Source organism: Procambarus clarkii, chromosome 14 (assembly GCF_040958095.1).
Source record: "Procambarus clarkii isolate CNS0578487 chromosome 14, FALCON_Pclarkii_2.0, whole genome shotgun sequence".
NCBI classification, from domain to species: domain Eukaryota; kingdom Metazoa; phylum Arthropoda; class Malacostraca; order Decapoda; family Cambaridae; genus Procambarus; species Procambarus clarkii.
In genome coordinates, this window is record NC_091163.1 from 11,558,992 (window position 1) to 11,580,048 (window position 21,057).

A 21,057-nucleotide genomic window follows, 5' to 3' on the forward strand; every position below is an offset into this window, starting at 1 on the left:
TATAGGTTGTTGTGTACCCTCATGCCTTCACTGTAAGGTATACTTTACTAATGAACCATTGTAAACTCATCTGTGGCACGATCGAAAGGATACAGAGAACACAAAAGATTTTAATCAAATATTGATGGTAGTTAGTTTAGTTAATTTATTATGCACCCCATACCCATCCTGTGCGCGGTAGTGGAAAGGGTTACAGAGGCACATAATGGGTTCAGGGACTGAACCCCACAATTCATTTAGCTAAGGAAGTTACAATCTTGATGAGCTAGTTACAAAATTCAATGCACATCGTCAGATCAACAATGGGCTCGAGACCAACAAACAAGTAGTTCCTAAATTATATGTGGAGAGCTAGTGTGTCAATTGATATGTTTGTCCTGCACACCGCCCCCCATCCAGTGGGCAGCGGTGGATAGGTTACAATCACTCAGTTACTACCTACAGTTAGCAAACTAGGGATATTTGGCTAGATTTCTGGCAGCAGATCATTTTGAATTAAATATTTACACATCTCTTGAACATTTGTTATAGAAATGTTTTTGAATTCACGTATCTTTTCGCACTCCATCACATAGTGACGGAGGGTGTGCGAATAATTTTGTTGACACAGTTTACATTTGGTCAGGTCTACATCAGCAGATAATGAGAATTCCCAGAGATACTTGTAACCGAGTCTAAGCCGAGCAGTAGTAACATCTAGAAGTCTGCTGATTTTATTGGATGAACCATAGATGTGTGGCTCCTCTTGCATGATAGTATAATGATAGATGGAATTACTGGTGTCGATTTCACTTTGCTTCAGATCTACAAGATTTTGTTAAATTTCTTGGTGTACTATTGCTCTCAGACTGCTTATTGATAATCCAAGTTTATACTCAATTTCTCCTTTAAAGGCAGATTCTTTGGCCAACTTATTAGTTCTGTCATACATTCGGAGGCCAACATGAGATGAAGACCGGGGAAATGAGACCAAGTGTTGCATGCCTTAAAGGATTTATCAACTGCCGTATTACAATTTTATTATTTTTTCTATTTTCCCCGATTGTGTGCAATGGAAAATTTTTGGAAAGATAAAAAGTGAGACGGCATTGTCCCCCACCTGATGAAGTACCATGTTAGAAACAGTGAACAATGAAAAACAATGCTATAGCATTTTACAAAAATATGATTGCTGTGAATTACATGAAGTCCCAAATATATATATATATATATATATATATATATATATATATATATATATATATATATATATATATATATATATACATATATATATATATATACACACACTTCACAAATGTCCACCACTGAAACGAGAGAATAGACTTCATAAAGTTACCTTAATTTATTGGTGCATAGTGAATGTCTCGACACACTGAGACCAGAGCATAATCATCAGTGCTTGTAATGTTAGTTGTTCTTCCTAGAGAAACTTAACTTCATAGACACGTAAGCTATGAGGAGCCAGCAGGGCTGGTGTTCTTTAAGGCTGCAACAGAGGTGTGGTCTTGGACAGGGCTGCAGCAGAGGTGTGGAACTGAACTGAACTCAGAATGTATCAGATTTATCATTTGTACCAAGAGAGACGACGATGGCACTTTCCTGCACCGTGGGAGATTACACCCTTTCCAATTTTAATCCCTAACTCCGCCCAAGAAGCAAATTAGAGCAAATTATTGTATTTCTAGCATTAAATTTTGCCTCTATTTTACAGGCAAACATGGCTGATTATAATGTAAATATTCTGTTTACCGTTGGCAATAACTCTTACTTCTTCCACCTTATATGTTTATTAATATTTTATATTTTTGTCGCCAGTATATAAAATTACTGCATTTTAAGACACACTTTAATAAAAATTTAAAATTAATAACCTGTTATTTTTGTATCATAATCTACTGCAATCTTATCATATCATAATCTTACTGCAATAGCAGTAAGATTTTATTATACAAATGTTGATATTTTGCCGTGTGGACAGATAAAAAAGTTCCTTCTTTTATATAGTATGGGAAGACCAACACAATGTAGCCAGATTCGGGATGATAAGTGGTCCGATGCAGACAAAACCTGCGACAAAAAGGAGCCAGTCACACCAATACATTGATCATCGTGTTACAACTTGGTACTGTACATATTTTGATGTATTGTATCTGTAAGACTCAAGAGTCTGTATCTGATGTATCCAAGTCTCAAAGACTTAACTGTGTGAAAAGAATATATGAGAAGACAACTATCTTGTGAGACAAACAGCAAGTCGATCAAGTAGTGCGCCATAGAACAAATGAGAAAATAAATATGGAAAAGACCCAATACAATGGTTTTGTGCGAGAAGAAGCGAGAACATATGGAGGTCTGAGCACTTGTAATGAGTCGGTGTGTTGGCTACAATATATAAGGATTATGAACCACAGTAGCATGGAAGAATGTACTGACACTGACCTGCTGAATAATACTTACCAATACACAAAGTGGAATAAAGCCCTTATGTGCATTTTATCCATTATTAGAAAGGAAATACTAATAGACAGAATGTACAGCTTTACCACACAATGTTGCAAAGACCACCTTTGAATTACTAAAAACTGGTAAACACAATATATTTAAGAAACCCAGCTTGAGTTAGACTGGACTCTTTGAGTGCCTCATGCATGGCGCTCAATATCTTTGGAATAAGCTTAAATAAATACTGAAAGACTGAGTAAGTCCAAATCTCAAAAGTTAATACAATAAGTAATTATCCAAAGAAACCACCAAGCTGAAAAGTTGATCAAGTTTTAGTGAGAAGTTTAGCACTGGTGTCAACCATACATCCTCTCCATATCTGTTTAGAAACACTGAATTAAACTAAACTGCAGCAGTTTATTAAGGAACACACTAATACTTAAAGCAGAATAATTATATTTTGTTATAGGATATTTAGGGTTATTTTAAAAGATTAAAAAAAGTGGCAAAATTTTATAGATTAAATGAATTATCAGATGCTGCAGAAATTACAACAAATTTAAATAAAAGCAGAAAACAAGAAAAACCAATATTATATACAGTAGGCTTATAGTGAAAAAGAAAATACCTTTCATGGAAGGTTATACCTGGAATGAACTTCAATACGTTACACACATGCATATGTCAATCTTCACATTAATCATTATTGTGCCTTAATAATGATATAATAACAAATAAAATATAATAAAGACAATCAGTTTTTTATAAGCCACTCAAAGAGCTATGTCCTAGAATGTTAATTTCATATACATTTACAATGTAAATGTAAACAAAGCCATACAAACTGATGTTTGTTTCTTAATGATGTAGATACTCCACTTATTCATTTATGGCATTACTATATAAAATAAGTGTCATAATCTGATACTATGCCAGAACATTTATCCAATTTGGGACTGGGTTTCAGCATAGAATTTAAAAGTAAAGTTGCAGCTTAAATTAGAGGCACACTATGTATGTATGTATATTATTAGATGTGTGTATATGTGTGCATGTGTGTGAGATATATATAATATATATATATATATATATATATATATATATATATATATATATATATATATATATATATATATATATAGCTATCTATCTATCACACACACACACCAGTACAGTATATATATATATATATATATATATATATATATATATATATATATATATATATATATATATATATATATATATATATATATATATATATATATATATATAACAACGAGTCATAGAAGCTCCACAGCTGCATATCAAAGGAGATTACATTACAGCACCTATAACAGTTTTCAAAATGCCAACCAAGTACATAGTAATTCACAGTACTGCACTGATATACACTATCAACAGGCAGAAGTTGTGGGGGGCAGGCAAGGCACGGTAAGAGGGGCAACACTCACCTTCCGCTGCTCAGGTAAACATTGTTAACATTTTCTCACATTAACTCACACAACTCTACAGTAACACTGACCCGGTTCATCAGTTTGCGCAGCCTTTCACCACTCGTGAGATACAACATATTTAAAAGGGGGAAATGGTATCAAAATAAAAAGTTATACAATATTTCTCTATTACATATATTGAGCTATACTGATATTAATCCATTTCAGAATTATCCATTTGACACAATTAATTACATCTTATAAATCAGCTGTGACTTAAAAGGCCATGAAGGCATTTTGGATGTCATTAAAGACAAGTGATTGACATTGATTGACACATGCGACATATGGATTGACACACATGTGACATATAGATTGACACATGTGACATGGATTGACACATGTGACATGGATTGACACACATGACATGGATTGACACATGTGACATATGGATTGACACACGTGACATGGAGTAACACGCATCTGACATATGGATTGACACACATGTGACATATGGATTGACACATGTGACATATGGATTGACACACATGTGACATGGATTGACACACATGTGACATGGATTAACACACATGTGACATGGATTGACACACATGTGACATGGATCAACACACATGTGACATGGATTAACACACATGTGACATGGATTGACACATGTGACATATGGATTGACACACACATGTGACATATGGAGATAACTCTCTCTTGTCTCCTGAGAAGGCACTAATCTAATGACTGGAAAAGAAAGCAAAATATAACAATTAAAAAAATAGATTAACAAGTTGAAAGCAGTGGAAATATTATATAAAACAAACACTTGAAACACCCTGTAAATTTAAATACTATTTCAATGTACACAAATCCTGCATACCAATAATGTGTTTACAATGTGATTAAAATCCCACAACACCAATATCTCTAAATTATTACCAAAAACAAATACAAAAGTTTATTTATAAGAAAACTAGCAACATTTCATATTTTCTAACAAACATCAAGACACACTTGACTAGATCAGCATAAATGTCACAACAATGCTAACAAAATCATTTCCATTAAATCAGTTTGTGCAAAATAATCCTGCTCATTTAGGTAATTTTAAATGAAGACAAAATTACAATATTTTATACAAATATATTATTATTCTAATTAAATAAAGCATAGATTGTGTAAAGACATATCCCAACTATTCAATGCTTGTTCATATCATAAAAATTTTTTGTATTCCACAACAATTTTTTTTTACCTAGTGAGACTTCAGTAATGCTTTGGATGAACTACCATACTTGTCGCAACACACAATTCCACTTTGTTTTATTCCAAAAGAATGTTAAGTGTTTACACATCATACTTCTATGAATGCTTATTTTTTGTAATACAGTACTCTCATCTTCTAAATTTTATAAGCTATAATTTTTTTAATGCGGCCGATATGGAAGGAATCTCCGGCTGACCTTGCCAACTGTATCTCACAATACGAACATTATGAAATACTACATTAATTCTTGTTTTTAATTTTGACCATTGTATACCAAAGTGTGACCAAATACACAAAAAATACAATTACTCCCCTTTTTCCCTAAATAGCTAGACGGGGTGACATTATTGGTTTTACACCTTGAATATATTATTACAGTTCTCAAACTGTGATGCGCACACTCCTAGGAGCCACACCAGACAGTTATGCACGTATACACAACTCTGCTAGATCATTGCACAAAAATGTTGACAAATGTCATTCTATGTTGTAAGTTTTACAGTTGTCACTTCATTACACTAAAACAACTAGTTCAACCCCAATTTAACCAGATTAATGCATGTTAGAGTACATCCATATAGGCTAAAAATTTGGTTAAACAATGTCAACGTAAATAAAGGACTGTGGAGCGAGATCAAGGAAACACGGCACTGCTATAGTTCTAGGTGTCCTGCACCTCACTAATAACCAAACGTTAATTTTTTAACAGATTTTTGTTTTAATACTTTCACTGCATAATGCTGCATATTCCATCATAAAATCAAAATACAGAATATGAGGGCTGACGCAAATGGTGTCATGCAAAATTGATTGCAATGGGTTATTATTAAGTATAAATATTGTGGGTAAATGAGTTTAACACTGGGTTGTGTGCTCACTGGGAATGCTCAGCCTATTTTCTGGTGCGATTTGAGTGCCCTGCTGGGCCAGGAAAAGTGTTAGTAATAACATTCTATTGTTTTTATCTTTATGTTATTTAGAATGGGATAGTACAGATACATTTACTTGGTCCAGAGATTGATCAATAGAAAAGCAAGACATAAGATCATCCCAAAAAGCGGGACATTCCTCAGGTGTATGATCAACTGGAACAGTGCAGTTTGGACGAGGAGCAGGGGAGCATTTGATTAAATGTTCATGAGTTAAGTATGTATGGCCAAGTCAATATGTAACCTAGCCAAAGCCATTTCCCACAATAACAGTCATAAGAGAAAAACCTGGGAGGGGGGGTAGGTTACCTTTAAGTGTGTAGTTTGTTACCTTTAACCTCAAACCAATGACCCAGCCAGCAGTTTTGGTGTGAGGAATGAATGATGGGTAACAATAAAAACACTCATTATATGATGAAAAATTTCCCATGCCACTTATAGCTTCAGATATTACATAATGGTGTATTTATTATACTTCTTAATTCCCTTATGATAAAATAGTGTGGATGGGCTGATTATGTGTATATTGTAAACACAAACATAATGAGAACAACCTAAATTGTCCTATGTTAAGTTGATAGTGCAAGCAGCAAGAAATTGTGTCGGGTGGTGTTAGCTGTAAGTAATTATCAAAGGAAGGCACCTAGCTGGGAAGACTATGTAACACCATCTGTGTTGCTAGATATTCAAAAGGAACTAAAAGATTGTCACTTGTATATTACAGTGTAACCCCTATAATCTGCATCCCTGGTTGCCAGTCTCAAATTATCTGGACATCAATTCCCAGTTCATAACCTCCGTTAACTACCTTGCGATGATTTCGGGGCTCGACAACCCAGCGACCTGGTCCTCGACCAGCCTCCGTGGTTAATTAATCCTTAAACTGCTTCTGTAGCTTTCAAGCAATAGGGATATCTATCACCTGAGGGAGATTTAATGTTCATCATAGAGTCTATGTGGATGTTATTCACCACTAAAGACCTATAGCAATCATTTGCCATATTGGAAATAAATCCTGAAAGATTTAGCTTCCTTTCTGGGAATTGGAAAAAAATAGCACAGAGTGCATCAACATTCGTTTACTGATGCCCTGCTAGGAACCATTGATGCCATGCAAAATTTCAAGGACTTTATGGACCTGGAACATATTAGTAATAAAGGCAAAATCACTTATAAACATTTACTTTGAAAATTAATTCTCGTAATTTGATGTTTTTCAACCTTTATTCACCTCACAATGACAAAATTAAAATTATTAGTTTTTCCTACAACTAGAGATGTTTTATGACATAAAAAAGGAAAAAGAATTGCTTGGATTTTTTAATGCACACCAGAAATTTACCAAATTCCCAGTGGGGCACCCAGTGCTTTCAACCCAGTGGGTTGAAAGCAACCAATGTTACATACTGTTTATGTAACATCAGTTGCTTTCGACCAATGGTGCCCACAGGGTTTAGGGTGTACGGTTTGAGGGCTAACCATTAAGTCATTTATTTAATTGGTTTCCTAAACATACATTTGTGGATTCCTAGTTAAACACCATTAATGTATTTTTAGTATATGTATATTAAAAAAAATATTAATAAACAATTACACAATATTTGATCTTATTATCCAAATATTCAGTTATCCAGACAGCCAGAGGTTGCTGGTCTGGTTAACGAAAGTTGTACTATACTGTATTCAGCAGATTTACCATACAAGACTGAATGTTTCCTCTTAGATATATTGTACTTCAAGTTGGGAAAGTTGAGCCAAGAGAACTTAACCACTAAGGCTGTCAATATATAATGACACCACTATACCTGCTTGATGGGGTTCAGGAAGTTGCTCTACTCCCCAAGCCCGACCCGAGGCCAGGCTTGACTATGCCCCCACCCCAACCCGTTCTCGCAAATTTAATAAGTCAATATTGACTTATTAAATATGTGCATAGGTGACATACTTAACATAATAGATACCCTTAAAAAGATTCATAGAAAACACCGACCTTACCTAACCTTGTTAGTATCTTAAGATAAGCATCTTATTGCTTCGTAATTACAATTATTACCTAACCTATAATAGGTATAGGTTAAGTAATAATTGTAATACGAAGCAATAAGATGCTTATCTTAAGATACTAACAAGGTTAGGTAAGGTCGGTGTTTTCTATGAATCTTTTTAAGGGTATCTATTATGTTTAGTATATCACCTATGCACGTAGTTAATAAGTCAATATTGACTTTACGAATTTGCGAGAACGGGTTGCCCCACCCACATACCCTACCCTCCCTCCCTCTCAAGATTCCTCTCCTCCCAGTCTCATGACACCTGTGCCCACCAACTATATCATCCCCCACACCCTAATCACCATACACTCACCCCGCATTCTCTCTCACTCATGGTCATACTTTACAATATACACCCAGAGGGGCAAGAGGCGGCTTTTTTTTTTTTTTAGTAATATTCGTAATATGGTTCGTATTGCGAGACATTCTAGCATAAGGGCCCATGGATACCTTCCTTGGTTTGCTGCGATAAAAACACATTTAGTTATCAAGTTTTCAAATTTGGGATCTGGCTACTACCCTGGAAACACAAACCGTAACTGTCTCTATTTTCCGCTTGTTACAACTTGTAATAAAGTTGTTACATCTTGGCTTAAGATGTTTATGACGTATTAGAACATTGTTACAACTTGCTATATTGGTTGTTATAACTGGTTAGGTGTTGTTAAAACTTGTTCGAACGTTGTAGCAACGTCGTAGTTTCGGTGTGTGTTTGGCGGGTATTGAGCCTGTACAATACTTTTCCAAATTCCTACTTCATGTAGACAAATTTATATAACCATTATGTTTTGTCTACAAAGAAACCTTTCATGAACAGGGAGGCCCAGAAATGAGGAAAATTTTTAGATTTTTTTTTTAAATTCCAGTACATATATTTTCTTAAATGCCCTTTTTTTTATTTTTAGGTATTTCAGACAATATTTTACTATGGCTGAAAATACTGATGTCTTTAGAATAAAGGATGAAAATAATGAGGGTTGCATGCTAACAGTGAAAATAGTAATCATACATTATAGCAAACAGCTTCAAGGTCATTATGGCTGTAATACATTAACAAGGAAGAACATCCTGAACATCATTTTTAAGGTTTTATTGAATTTCCAAAATTTGGTTAGTCAAAATTTGTCTGAGACAATTTTGTTAAACTATATAAAGAATAATTCCCATGCAACAATTACCCAAGAGTTAAATGTTATCAATGTTATTACATGCAAGTTTAAACATTTTCAGTATTTTGTTTGTATAAATAACCCCAAGACTAGTATTATGTACCTAATAAAATTACAATTACTATTCAATAAGGTATTTTTTGATGTGTAACATGGTGAATGGATGGATAATGCTAATAATATTATTAGTATTCACTTCCTCCCAGCTGGTTCACAAACTCTGACAAGTGTTTAATTGCAGGGGCTTTAGTCTGCTCACAAGCTTACAAACCTAGACCAACATCGATCAGAGGCTGTGCCCAGACTGGCATGCTTCACTTCCAGTAAACAACTTCATTTTGCACATGAGCAGCTACAATAACGTGGCTGAAAAATGTTGACCAAACCACACACTAGAAAGTGAAGAAATGACGACGTCTCTTTCGGGCCGGCCTGGACCATTATCACGTCGTTCACAATTGACTTGATAACGGTCCAGGGCGGAGCGAAACGTCGTCGTCTCTTCACTTTCTAGTGTGTGGTTTGGTCAACAACTTCACTTTGCACTGTGTCCATAGCAACCACAGATCATCATGAAAATTAGAACAAAATTGATTTCCTCATTTCCGGTAAAACCTGAGATATATACATCCAATAGTCTAAGAAGACAAATGCGATGCTAAATTATTACAAGACTAAATGATAATTAATTAACTCAGTTAGGAATGCACTAATTAATATTTAAATCATGGTCGAGAATCTATAAAAATTAGTTCTCATAGCAAGATTAAGACATAGTGTGTTAGCAAGCATTACCATCATACCTATATTCATTAAATTTTTCAATAAACAGTTAGATTTGTTTTATTTATAATTCATTAAACTTCAGAATTCAAAGATACTGTAAATTACTTAGAATATTATCTGGCAGCATAGAAATTATTTTTTTTTAAGTTAAATCAAAGTCTTGTAAAGTGTTACAAAGAAATATTGCTGTTGGTGGCCAACACTTAAAGAGCGTTACAGTATTTTCTTAATTAGTATCTTACAGTAACAGTTACAAACACCACCATAATAAGTAACTAATAATTGGCCAAAATATACACACCTGCTACACTGTAATAAATATATATATAATAGCTCCAACCACATAATTAGGCCTTGTAGGAAAGGGCCATCTTGCCTTAATGCTCAAAGGTTTTGTTTAGCTATTTTTATCTCTACAAAACTAATTAGTATATCAATTAGAAATTAATTTACACCCAGTTTGTGTTAGACCAAAGTTAAAGAATAATAGGCACATTTAGGTTAAGTCAGGTTGTTTAGTTAGTTTTGCTTCATATTAAACATCAAAAAGTTTATATTAAAATATTTATCAGCCATAAGTTAAAATTGTTGATAACTAAATTTTAATGGAAATTTGGCTCGTTAGGCAACTCTGTCTCTCTCTCTCTCATTTTATTTATATATATATATATATGTATATATATATATATATATATATATATATATATATATATATGTCGTACCTAGTAGCCAGAATGCACTTCTCGGCCTACTATGCAGGGCCCGATTTGCCTAATAAGCCGAGTGATTTTCTTTATTTTCCATAAATTATTTCCAATTACTTTATTTGAATTATTATTATATTAAATTAAGACCATATTTTATTGACTTAGTTGTGTTAGTTTAGGTTAGGTTAAGATAGGATAGGTTAGGTTAGGTAGGGTTGATTAGGTTCGGTCATATATCTACTTTAGTTTTAACTAAAATTTTAAAAAAAATTAAATCATACATAATGAAATGGATAGCTTTATCATTTCAAAAGAATTTTTTTTAGAAAAATATATGTATTCTGGAAAACATGGCTTATTAGGCAAATTGGGCCTTGCATAGTAGGCCAAGTACTGCATTCTGTGTATGGATTATGGTATGATATCCTCATATCGTATGGATTATGTAAAGAAGGAAAGTTCCAGACCATAGATATGAGAGATTGTGGGAATTTTGAAAAAGAATCATCATAAGGTACAACATACATACATACATACATACATACATACATATATATATATATATATCACATCACATCACTAAAAACTCTATGACCCAGCCAGGTTCAATGGTGCGGTGGTCACAGTACTGTGTACGTGTAGGAGTGATCCTGGACGTCATGGGTTCAAATCCTGGCCGGGTCATGAAGAGTTCTTAGTGAACTATGGCTTGCGAGTTTATGCAGCCTTTCTTTTGTTTATTTATTTACTTATTTATTACATTATATATATTATATATATATATATTTATTTATATATATATATATACAAACACATACGCACACGTATATACTGGTATATGTATAGGGTAGAGCATCAACAGCATAATCAAATATTTCCCAATGTCACTCACTGAAGATAATGAGGCATATTTTTATCAAAAGCTTCGCTGCACTTAGTACTTTATTACCAAGAAGTTGTCAAGAGCTATACAGTACTAGCAACCCGTGAAACACTTCATTTTTTAATTACGAATAACCATACTGTACAGGATAACAATTTCAAACTTCATATATAATGACCAATGATGATGATGATAAAGATTATTTGCCAAAAAATCAACAATCCTTAAAGAGTACTTCACAGTGCTCACTGTTGATTATCTTCTTCAGTCATGAACGCACAAATATTACTGGAGAGATGATAGCCTCGCCATTTGACGTATGTTGACCTTGAAGGGAAAATGAAAGAAGAGCGGGGCAGAGAAAGGCAAGGCTGAGAAGGTAATGGGGATGATGATGATAATGATAATTGCCAGGTAGGCAAAGTTAAGCATGGCAGTTTGGGTTCCAGATTTACTAAGTAAGAGTAAGAGATCAGACAACCTCAGCCTTGAATCAGTGGCAATTCAGATTGTGTCATTGCATATCACACGCCTAACTTTAGGAGCACCTTTTGAGAAGCCTCAGATGAAAACTTTCATAACAGAAGAAATTAGTAAATGAACCTCATGCAACAAGTAGGTACTTGTTGAGTTCTGATTGTATTTCTTGCTTAAGAATATACAAGTTATTAGCATTTATTTGCTGGACTAATTAACAGTTTCTATGTAATTTTCTGCCCATATCCTCGGCACATTTCATCCCTGCTGCCTCATAGATACCATTTGGAGCAAGGTACTGCTTACAATAAACATCATACTTAAATTCATCAAATAATCGTTTACATATCTGAGGCTCCTGACAATGCACAAACATTTGGAACATGAATGCTCTACCACTTGATTGGCTGAGAATTTTTGACAGCAGATGAGTAATGAGAGCCGCAAAGATATCCAACAGCATCCACTTCTTTTAGAATCTGTAATGCAATGAAAACATTAAATACTGCATTTTAAATACTATATATACTTTTGCAGTAAACATTTAAGTGTATAGAGCAACCAACATTTGAACACACTAAATGAACAAGTTCACAGCATTCATTATTAGAGAGAAAAAAAAAAGAAAAATCACACTCATCCTCTCTACATACACATACGTATGTGAGTGTGCACGCGCAAAGCACAACTAGGTGAATGTATGTGTGTGTGAGATAGTGAGAACGTGTGAGACGAGTGTTAAGTGAGAAGGTGGTGGAGGCCAAACCCGTCAGTAGTTTCAAAGCATTATATGACAAACAGTATTGGGAAGACGGGACACCACAAGCGTAGCTCTCATCCTGTAACTACACTTAGGTAATTATACTTAGGAAATTACACACACACTTACTCTCCACTTACAAAATAATAACAAGAATTGACCAAATTGACAAAGAGGAATTCCTGAAACCAGCACCTTCAGGAACAAGCGGTCACAGATTCAAGCTAAGGAAACAATGGTGCCGAAAAAATATTAGGAAGTTTTCTTTTGAAAACAGAGTGGCAGTCGGTTGGATCAATTTAAGGTCCTAGATATGGTCTCACACTAACAAAGATGAAACTTGAAGAAAATTTTAAATGAGGTCGTATTCCCAAGGGGCTAGTCAGTTTGGAGACATGACTGGAAAACTAGGAAGGGGGAGGAGTGGCTGTGCTGGTAAAAGAACACCTGAAGGTAAGAGTGTTAATAACTGAAAACTCTCAGGAAGTTGACATAATGGCATTGTAGCTTTGGAATCAGGATGATAAACTAATGATTGTAACTGCCTACAGCCCACCAGCAAGCAACACGTGGACACAGGAGGAACTAGATGACAAACAAAAGGGCCTCATAATAGTCACGAGATAGATTATAGTAAAAGCAGATAAAGATAAATCCCGATTGTTGGTACTGGGGGACTTCAACTCGACAGCAATAGATTGGGAGGCCTACGAAGCAAGAACGGAGGAAATTTGGACAGGCAGATTTGTAAACCTCATTCTGGAGACATTCATGTATCATCACATCAAACAAGCAACAAGAATGAGGGTAGGGGATGTTCTGTCAATACTTAATCTAATATTCACCAGGAAAGAGGAAGAGGAAGAGATATTTGATATCCAGTACCTTCCTTCCTTCCTTAGGAAAGAGTGATCATGTTCTGTTGGATATTAAATATGCTTTGCGATATAATCTAGAAGAGAATAGGGGACATTGAAACAGTTGATAAACTTGATTTCAAGAGAACACTACAGAGAACCTTGAAAATTCTTTAACCACTTAACTGCGGTAACCGAATATTCTCAGACGGCGGGAAACTGCGCCAACCGAGAAAACTATTTTTTATTTTTTCGGTACCCATTCTAAATGTGTACGAGGTTGGTTGTGTGCGAAATGGACTCTTAGGACCTCCAATGAGAGGCAGCTATCTTGGAAAAAATTCCCAGAATGCCCTAGGGCTGCTGGCTGAGTTTGTTCTGAGTGAGCAACCATGGGTGGCGCATGCGCCTCTGGCTCCCAAACACCTGTCCGACACGGTGTTGAAAGATAACGCTCTGTTGGTGAAATTCAAGCCTTATTGTTTGAAGAACATAAGGGTCATTATATTGGTGAAGCTAGGCACAATAAGGACCTAACACAAAGGTCGGATGCAAGTGATACAGCACCTATGAGGACGATACAACGAGTGTATCCAGTTGTAGCTCTGAGTGTCAAGCGAGTGTATCCAGTTGTAGCTCTGAGTGTCACCCTTGCAATTCTATGCTATATCCAATATATTTAGATGATACATAGATGAATCGTTTTCTGCGTTCAGTGATGATGCATCTGATACAAGTAGCATAGATGAACAGTGTTAGCGGCTTCCATGGTGGTGTTTTCCACAGATATCTTCAAGAATACCTGAATCTCTTCCTAACTGACAGACTCTTTAAGGCAAGCTGAATCTCTTCCTGTGTGGGACCATACAGAGCGATCTTTTCAAGACTACCTTACAAATTGATCTTTTCCTATAATCTTTTCAATACTATCTTATGCTTTACAAGCTTGGCTACATACAACCTACAAGTACTAAAGCCAAAGGTGTACGTAAGTACTGTATGTTATTTGCAAGCACACAGAACGAAGAAACAGGAAGCGAAAATTTATCTGTACCTGGTGCAACGAGAGCGAAGTTGCGCTGTGCACCATGGACTACTTCGTTGATTATTACTCACTTCTGAAGTACTGAGTGTGTAATACAGTGTGTTACTGTGTAAACAGTGTGTGAAACTGTACATATTGTAATTTTAGTGAATTTTTAACAAGTAATATTGCAACAATAAACATTTATTGTGGACACATTACTGACACATGTATCACAGTTCCATGGAACATTATGAACGTTCTACTGTATACATATTGTAAAGGACACAAATATGCATCATATACGATAAAAAAAACAAATAAAACCGCATTGGAAATACATAGAACATACGTGGGGACACTAAAGCCCCGAAATCAACTCAAGATAACCTCAAGAAAGGATAAAATTCAGAGATTGAGAATGGGGAAACAAGACTACTGGGAATGAAAAAGAAATGTGTAAAACACTAAATGAACAGTTCAGTGTGTTTGTTCAAAATGAGGATTTCAGAGAAAGACCCAATTCCAAAGCACACCATAGAATACATAAAGGTTTCCTAAGATGAAGTTGAACAATTACTCATGGGGCTAGGAAGAAATAAAGCAGTTGGACTTAATGAGTTTCACCTTGGATGCTGCAAGAATGTGCAACTGAGCTGAGCATCCCACTCCAAATAATATTCCAGACATCCTTGTGCACAGGAATCTTAGCAAATGTATGGAAAAAGGGAAACATAGCACCAAAGTACTGTATAAAAATGGTAGTCGAGAGAAACGTCTAAATTATACTCATTAACAAGTGTGGTAGTCAAGACACTAGAAACAATAGTGTTCAGAGAATAGTGTTGTGAGAAGATTGTGGAGGTCAAAATTGTCAGTAGTTTCAAAGCATTATACGACAAAGAGTACTGGGAAGACGGGACACCACGAACGTAGCTCTCATCTCGTAACTAAACTTAGGTAATAATTACAGGGATCCTCTGCCTAGATTACACTTTATGTATATTGTCAATTTTCTTGTGTGTCTGTATGTGTCAATCTACTTTCGCATTGTTTCAGAGCACCGTTCTGTAACTTTAATTATGAGGTACATTGGCCCCGATAGGTAACGAGTTTCCTGGACCTGGCACTGGGCAGTCTAATCAGTAATGATCTGTGCAAGCTCAGGAGATCTACTGAGGAGAAGACCAGAAAATAGAGATGTGTTCCTGTCCTGAGAAGTTCGCTTCTTTTCATTCCTCTCTCAAACATCCATCTGAACATTATTACTAAACATGCCCCATCACTTTACCATCATAAATGAAGTACACAATGAAGTGTAGAATATTTGGGATGGGCTCACAATGCACAAATACAATTCAAAAGTACAAATAGCAGGGATAAACAGACGAGGTGTGAGTCAATCAACTAAACACTGTTTCGTTTGGCTAGTAAATGTGACCACTAAAGGTAAACACTCGGATACTCATCCCTAGGCTAAGGAAACTTAGTAAATCTAACAAGTTTCCTGTCTCTCCCACTTGGAACCCAAAATATATGATAACTGTGAGGGAGAGAGGTCACAAAGTCACAGCATGGTCGCTGAGCGGACAGCACGCTGGAATTGTGATCCTGTGGTCCCGGGTTCGATCCCAGGCACCGGCGAGAAACAATGGGCAGAGTTTCTTTCACCCTATGCCCCTGTTACCTAGCAGTAAAATAGGTACCTGGGTGTTAGTCAACTGTCACGGGCTGCTTCCTGGGGGTGGAGGCCTGGTCGAGGACCGGGCCGCGGGGACACTAAAAGCCCCGAAATCATCTCAAGATAACCCTCAAGAAGATGGTATTTTGGCACCACATTCCACAATTACTGAATTAATCAAACTTCAAACATGAGAATATGTACCTGTGAACCTCTCCTCAAACAATTTGATTATTGGCCTCTAAATCCAAATTGTGTAGCTACAAATCTGACAATTTGTGCACATGGAAGGATATCTGTAGAATACAGAAGGCAAGTTGTCAATATACAGTGCAAGATACTACCTTGTCCAGCATGTCCTTAGTGTGAGCAGCCGAGAGGCAGAATCTCATTCGACCACCAGTTATCTTGGTGGCAGGAAAGCCAACACCCACTCCAGCAACCCCACGCTTAGTTAGCTCACGCACGAACATGCTGCAAAATGCAATTTTATATGTTGCACTAAAACACTATCTTGAGGTAGTGTTTAATCCTAAACATATCTTATATCTAAATCAACTGAAATGATACACCAAATATATAATTATGTACATAAACTATTCCAAAAATGGAAATGGATATTAAATACATAACATAATACTAAAAATATTTTATGTTCTCTTAAGTACCTATCTATATAAAAATCTGCCTGCCCTTTTTTACCCTCTTAATTGGGGAATGTGAGATTCGTTGGAAAAGCAGCAAGGTAGACCTGCACTTGGGTTGCCAAACTGATCAGCCATTGGTTTATGAAACTCCCATCACACACTCCTATACTTTTTACAATTTAAGATAAATATCTTGCAATTTTCCATGAGAATTTTGATCTATAGAAAATCTTTAATGAGGTATTTGCTGTAGAACCATATCATCCTATATCAGTTGGGAGGCATGAAGGAGACAATATTTTGAATCTTGGAGACGGCAAACAAAACCAAAAAGCAGCAACATCTATTTTTATGTGGTCATGTTCCTATTACTAAGTTGCTGTCAGTCTTGGTCTGTGTCGATGTTAAGCCACAAACTCCATTGGTAATAGTGATTCATTACTTTGCAGACCAAAGAAACAAGCTTTGTTTCATACTGTATTTGAAGGTGGAACTGGATGCTCTTTTGGTTGTGTTCTCCCTGGTTTTATCAGCCAAAATGGCCTCTGAGGCATTACCAAAGTTATTTATGCCACTTCTGAGGAATGCTCTGACTGATTACTATGAGGGCCACTGTTTCTCTAGTTTCTTTCACTGTTCTCACTTCTTCTCCAGAGGACAAGGTGCTCAAGATTTAGTCTGTGGTGAATGCCTCTTTTCAACCCCATTACCTGATGTTTAGGATGCAGCCAGTTTTAATCTCATCTTGGCAAGTGTCTCAGTTCTTTCGTTCTTAGGATGCTTCGGCATTTCACCTGGTTTCTTGAAGTCCCCCATTGGTTATGGTCACCTATTTTCTTTGAGTGTTCCAAACTCATGCTCAGTTGTGTACCCCATTACTTCACTGTCATTTGTGATTTGTTGGACAGAGGGTGAATTGAGGTGACACGCTCCCTTTGGGTGGTGTCTTGCTTATTCCGTCCAGAAAACTATTCAAATTAGTCACACTTGCTTCTCTGTCCTGGCTTAATACTTACATCTCCTGTCCAACACCTTAAATGACCTTGGTGTCACAACTCAACCTGAGGTTTTGGGATGCTTCTCAGCACTCTGATATTCTTCCTGTATGGAGTTCTTGACAATTCTGTGTAATTACTGACAGATTACAGTCTTACATAAATGGTTCACAACTGCATTGAGTATTGATGTAAACATTGTTACTGTTCATAAATGCAGTTATTTGAGTAATTAAATCATGTGCCGCTGTAACCTTGTATTACCAATAACGGGATTGTATGGGATACAAAATAAATGAACTGTACAAACTAGCTCTGTATGAGTGGTTAACAAGTGGAATGTTCTGAAAGAAGCAATCATGGATGCCATTGTCGCTAACAAGTAAGCACTGATAGATAAGCATATACCCCAAGTAGTAATTACTGAAATGTCTAGTTTGAGATAAGATAAATTTATCCTAATCATAACCATCACATTGCAAAAGAAAACTCATATTTCAAAATAACAATTCTTTCCAAACAGTATGTAATTGATGTTTTTGTGAATGTAGAGTAACACAAAGTGGAGATGACACATTACACATACAGCACAATTAAAATCACTTACTATAACTCCTTGATTCAATTTCTCAATTTCTTTTTTTGCTATGCACCCCATACCCATCCGGTGGGCGATGGTGGAAAGGGTTACAGACCCATCCGGTGGGCGGTGGTGGAAAGTTACAGAGGCACATAATTGGTTCAGGAACTGAACCTCATAGTTCGTTTAGCTAAGCAAGTTCAAACAATCTTTTGAAGCTTGTTACACAATTGTTAATGTTATATATAAATGTACATAAAAAACAATCATTTTCACAAATACATATTTATATATACATCACACACAGAGATCACACTAACGTGATGCATCAAATGAACAAATCTGATTTGTACATATATACATACATACATATATACATACATACATATATACATATACATACATACATACATATACACATATACATACATATACATACATATATACATACATATATACATACATACATATACATTATATATATATATATATATCTATATCTAATCTTTTTATATCACAAGTGATTCAAGAAGAGTCTCAGAACAGTCACTATAAAAAGCACTTTACATCTATGGTGAATCAGAGTTACTAGTCTTGCTGCACACCCACCCAACTGGGCGGCAGCTTTACAGTCATGTGCAGGCTGCACCTACAGTAAACAAACTGTGGATACTTCACAAAGATTCTCAGCAGTATATCATTATGAATGAAGTATTACACATTTCTTGGACTCCATTGGTGGTGGTATCTCTGAATTCCACGATTCGTTTCACATTCCATTATATAATGACTCAAAGTATGCGAATAGTTTTGTTGACAAGAGTTTACATTTACTCAAATTTAAATCAGCAAACATTGCAAACTCCCAGGGATATTTATAGCCGAGCCTAAGCCCAGCAGTGGTATAGCCCATCCTCCGAATAGACAGTATGTTTTAATACTAAACGTAATAAGTACAATACTGACTATTTAAACATAATAAGTACAATACTGACTATCGATATACTGTAGTACGTAAATACACTTAATCGCCAGCGTTGCACCAAAATATTGTGAATATTAGAGTTTACCTGAATGGCTGTATAGAAAACCATGACCTAACCTTGGGAGTGTAGGAGGACAAGCATGTAAATAGCATTTATTGCTTCTTAATTACAATTAGTACTTAACCTATAGCTATAATGATATTACAATTTTATAAACTAATAAAACAAAACTGAAGTCTTTCAATAAATTATAAAGTAACTCATGATATTTTCAAATTTTGTATAAAATCTCTATTGTTTAATAAAACTGAAAAAGAAATTCATTATATTTAAAACTTGTGTATCTAGAATTGAACACGAAAACTTCAACCTAAAAATTTTGAGTGTCTCAACAGAAAATGAGAAGAATGTATGGGGAGGTAAATGTACCAACACAATTAAGGGTATTTATGTACTATGCAGACAGTCAGGAATGTACTTATTATTATTACATTTAGTATTAAAAGTACTGTCTATTCGGAGGAAAGGTTGCAGTGGTAACATCAAGAAGTCTGCTAACCTTATTGGATGACCCATAGACGTGCAGTTCTTCCTGCATAACAGAATGATGATAGATGGAGTAATTGGTGTGAATTTCACTTTGCTTCAAGTCTACGAGATTTTGTTGATGTTCTCTGAATATTACTGCCTGCAGACTGCTCAAGGGCAGTCCAAGATGGCAATCAATTCCATTTTTATAAGCAAAAGCTTATATTTGGCTAACTCATCAGTTCTATCATGCATTCGGAGACCAATATGGGAAGGAATCCACTCCATGAGAAGTTCATAATTCATACACAACACTTATTAACCATAACAAATCAATATCTTACCTGTTGTCAAATGACATTTGGCTGCACTAATTATAAAACATGTACTCCATACTCAAATCATCAAAGGAATGCTCAAATTTGAACGCTAAAAGTCACTTGTAAAGTGTCTCTCAAAGTATCGGATCCAATCCAAAACTTTTGAGAACTGCAAACTTACCCATTTGCATTATGATATATTGATCCCAAAGACTGGTAATATTTAGCCTTGAGCTAAATTTATAAATTACTGTAGTTCTGTCAAAGTCTGTTAACATCATTTCCACTTTCTTTTGAGCATGAGCGTGTGACCCTGACATACAAATTTGACCTCTGACCCAAAAGCAATACATTTGCAAGCTTTATGACTGGTTATTGTAATATAAACCAAATGACCTTTATTGTGGTTCTGTTTATTTTTGAGAATAGCAATGTGTGAGGGGGGCATCACAGTTGACGTTGACATTTGGTAATTCGTCTGACAGCTTTCTTACCAAGAAAGATTCCCAAAAGCTCTTCA

General features: G+C 35.5%; 1 protein-coding gene across 2 annotated transcripts in view; it reads right to left on the reverse strand.

Moving 5' to 3' along the window:
* Positions 1-2,943: 2,943 nt before the first annotated feature.
* Positions 2,944-21,057, reverse strand: part of lace (serine palmitoyltransferase long chain base subunit) — a 60,035-nt gene continuing 41,921 nt past the window's right edge. For both annotated transcript variants that reach the window (XM_045764086.2, XM_045764095.2), the window contains 2 exons: positions 16,826-16,955; positions 2,944-12,638 (listed from right to left, as the gene is read on the reverse strand). In XM_045764086.2, the coding sequence (XP_045620042.2) occupies positions 12,552-12,638; positions 16,826-16,955 (217 nt within the window). In that variant the 3' untranslated portion in view covers positions 2,944-12,551. The remainder of the gene's footprint in view (positions 12,639-16,825; positions 16,956-21,057) is intronic.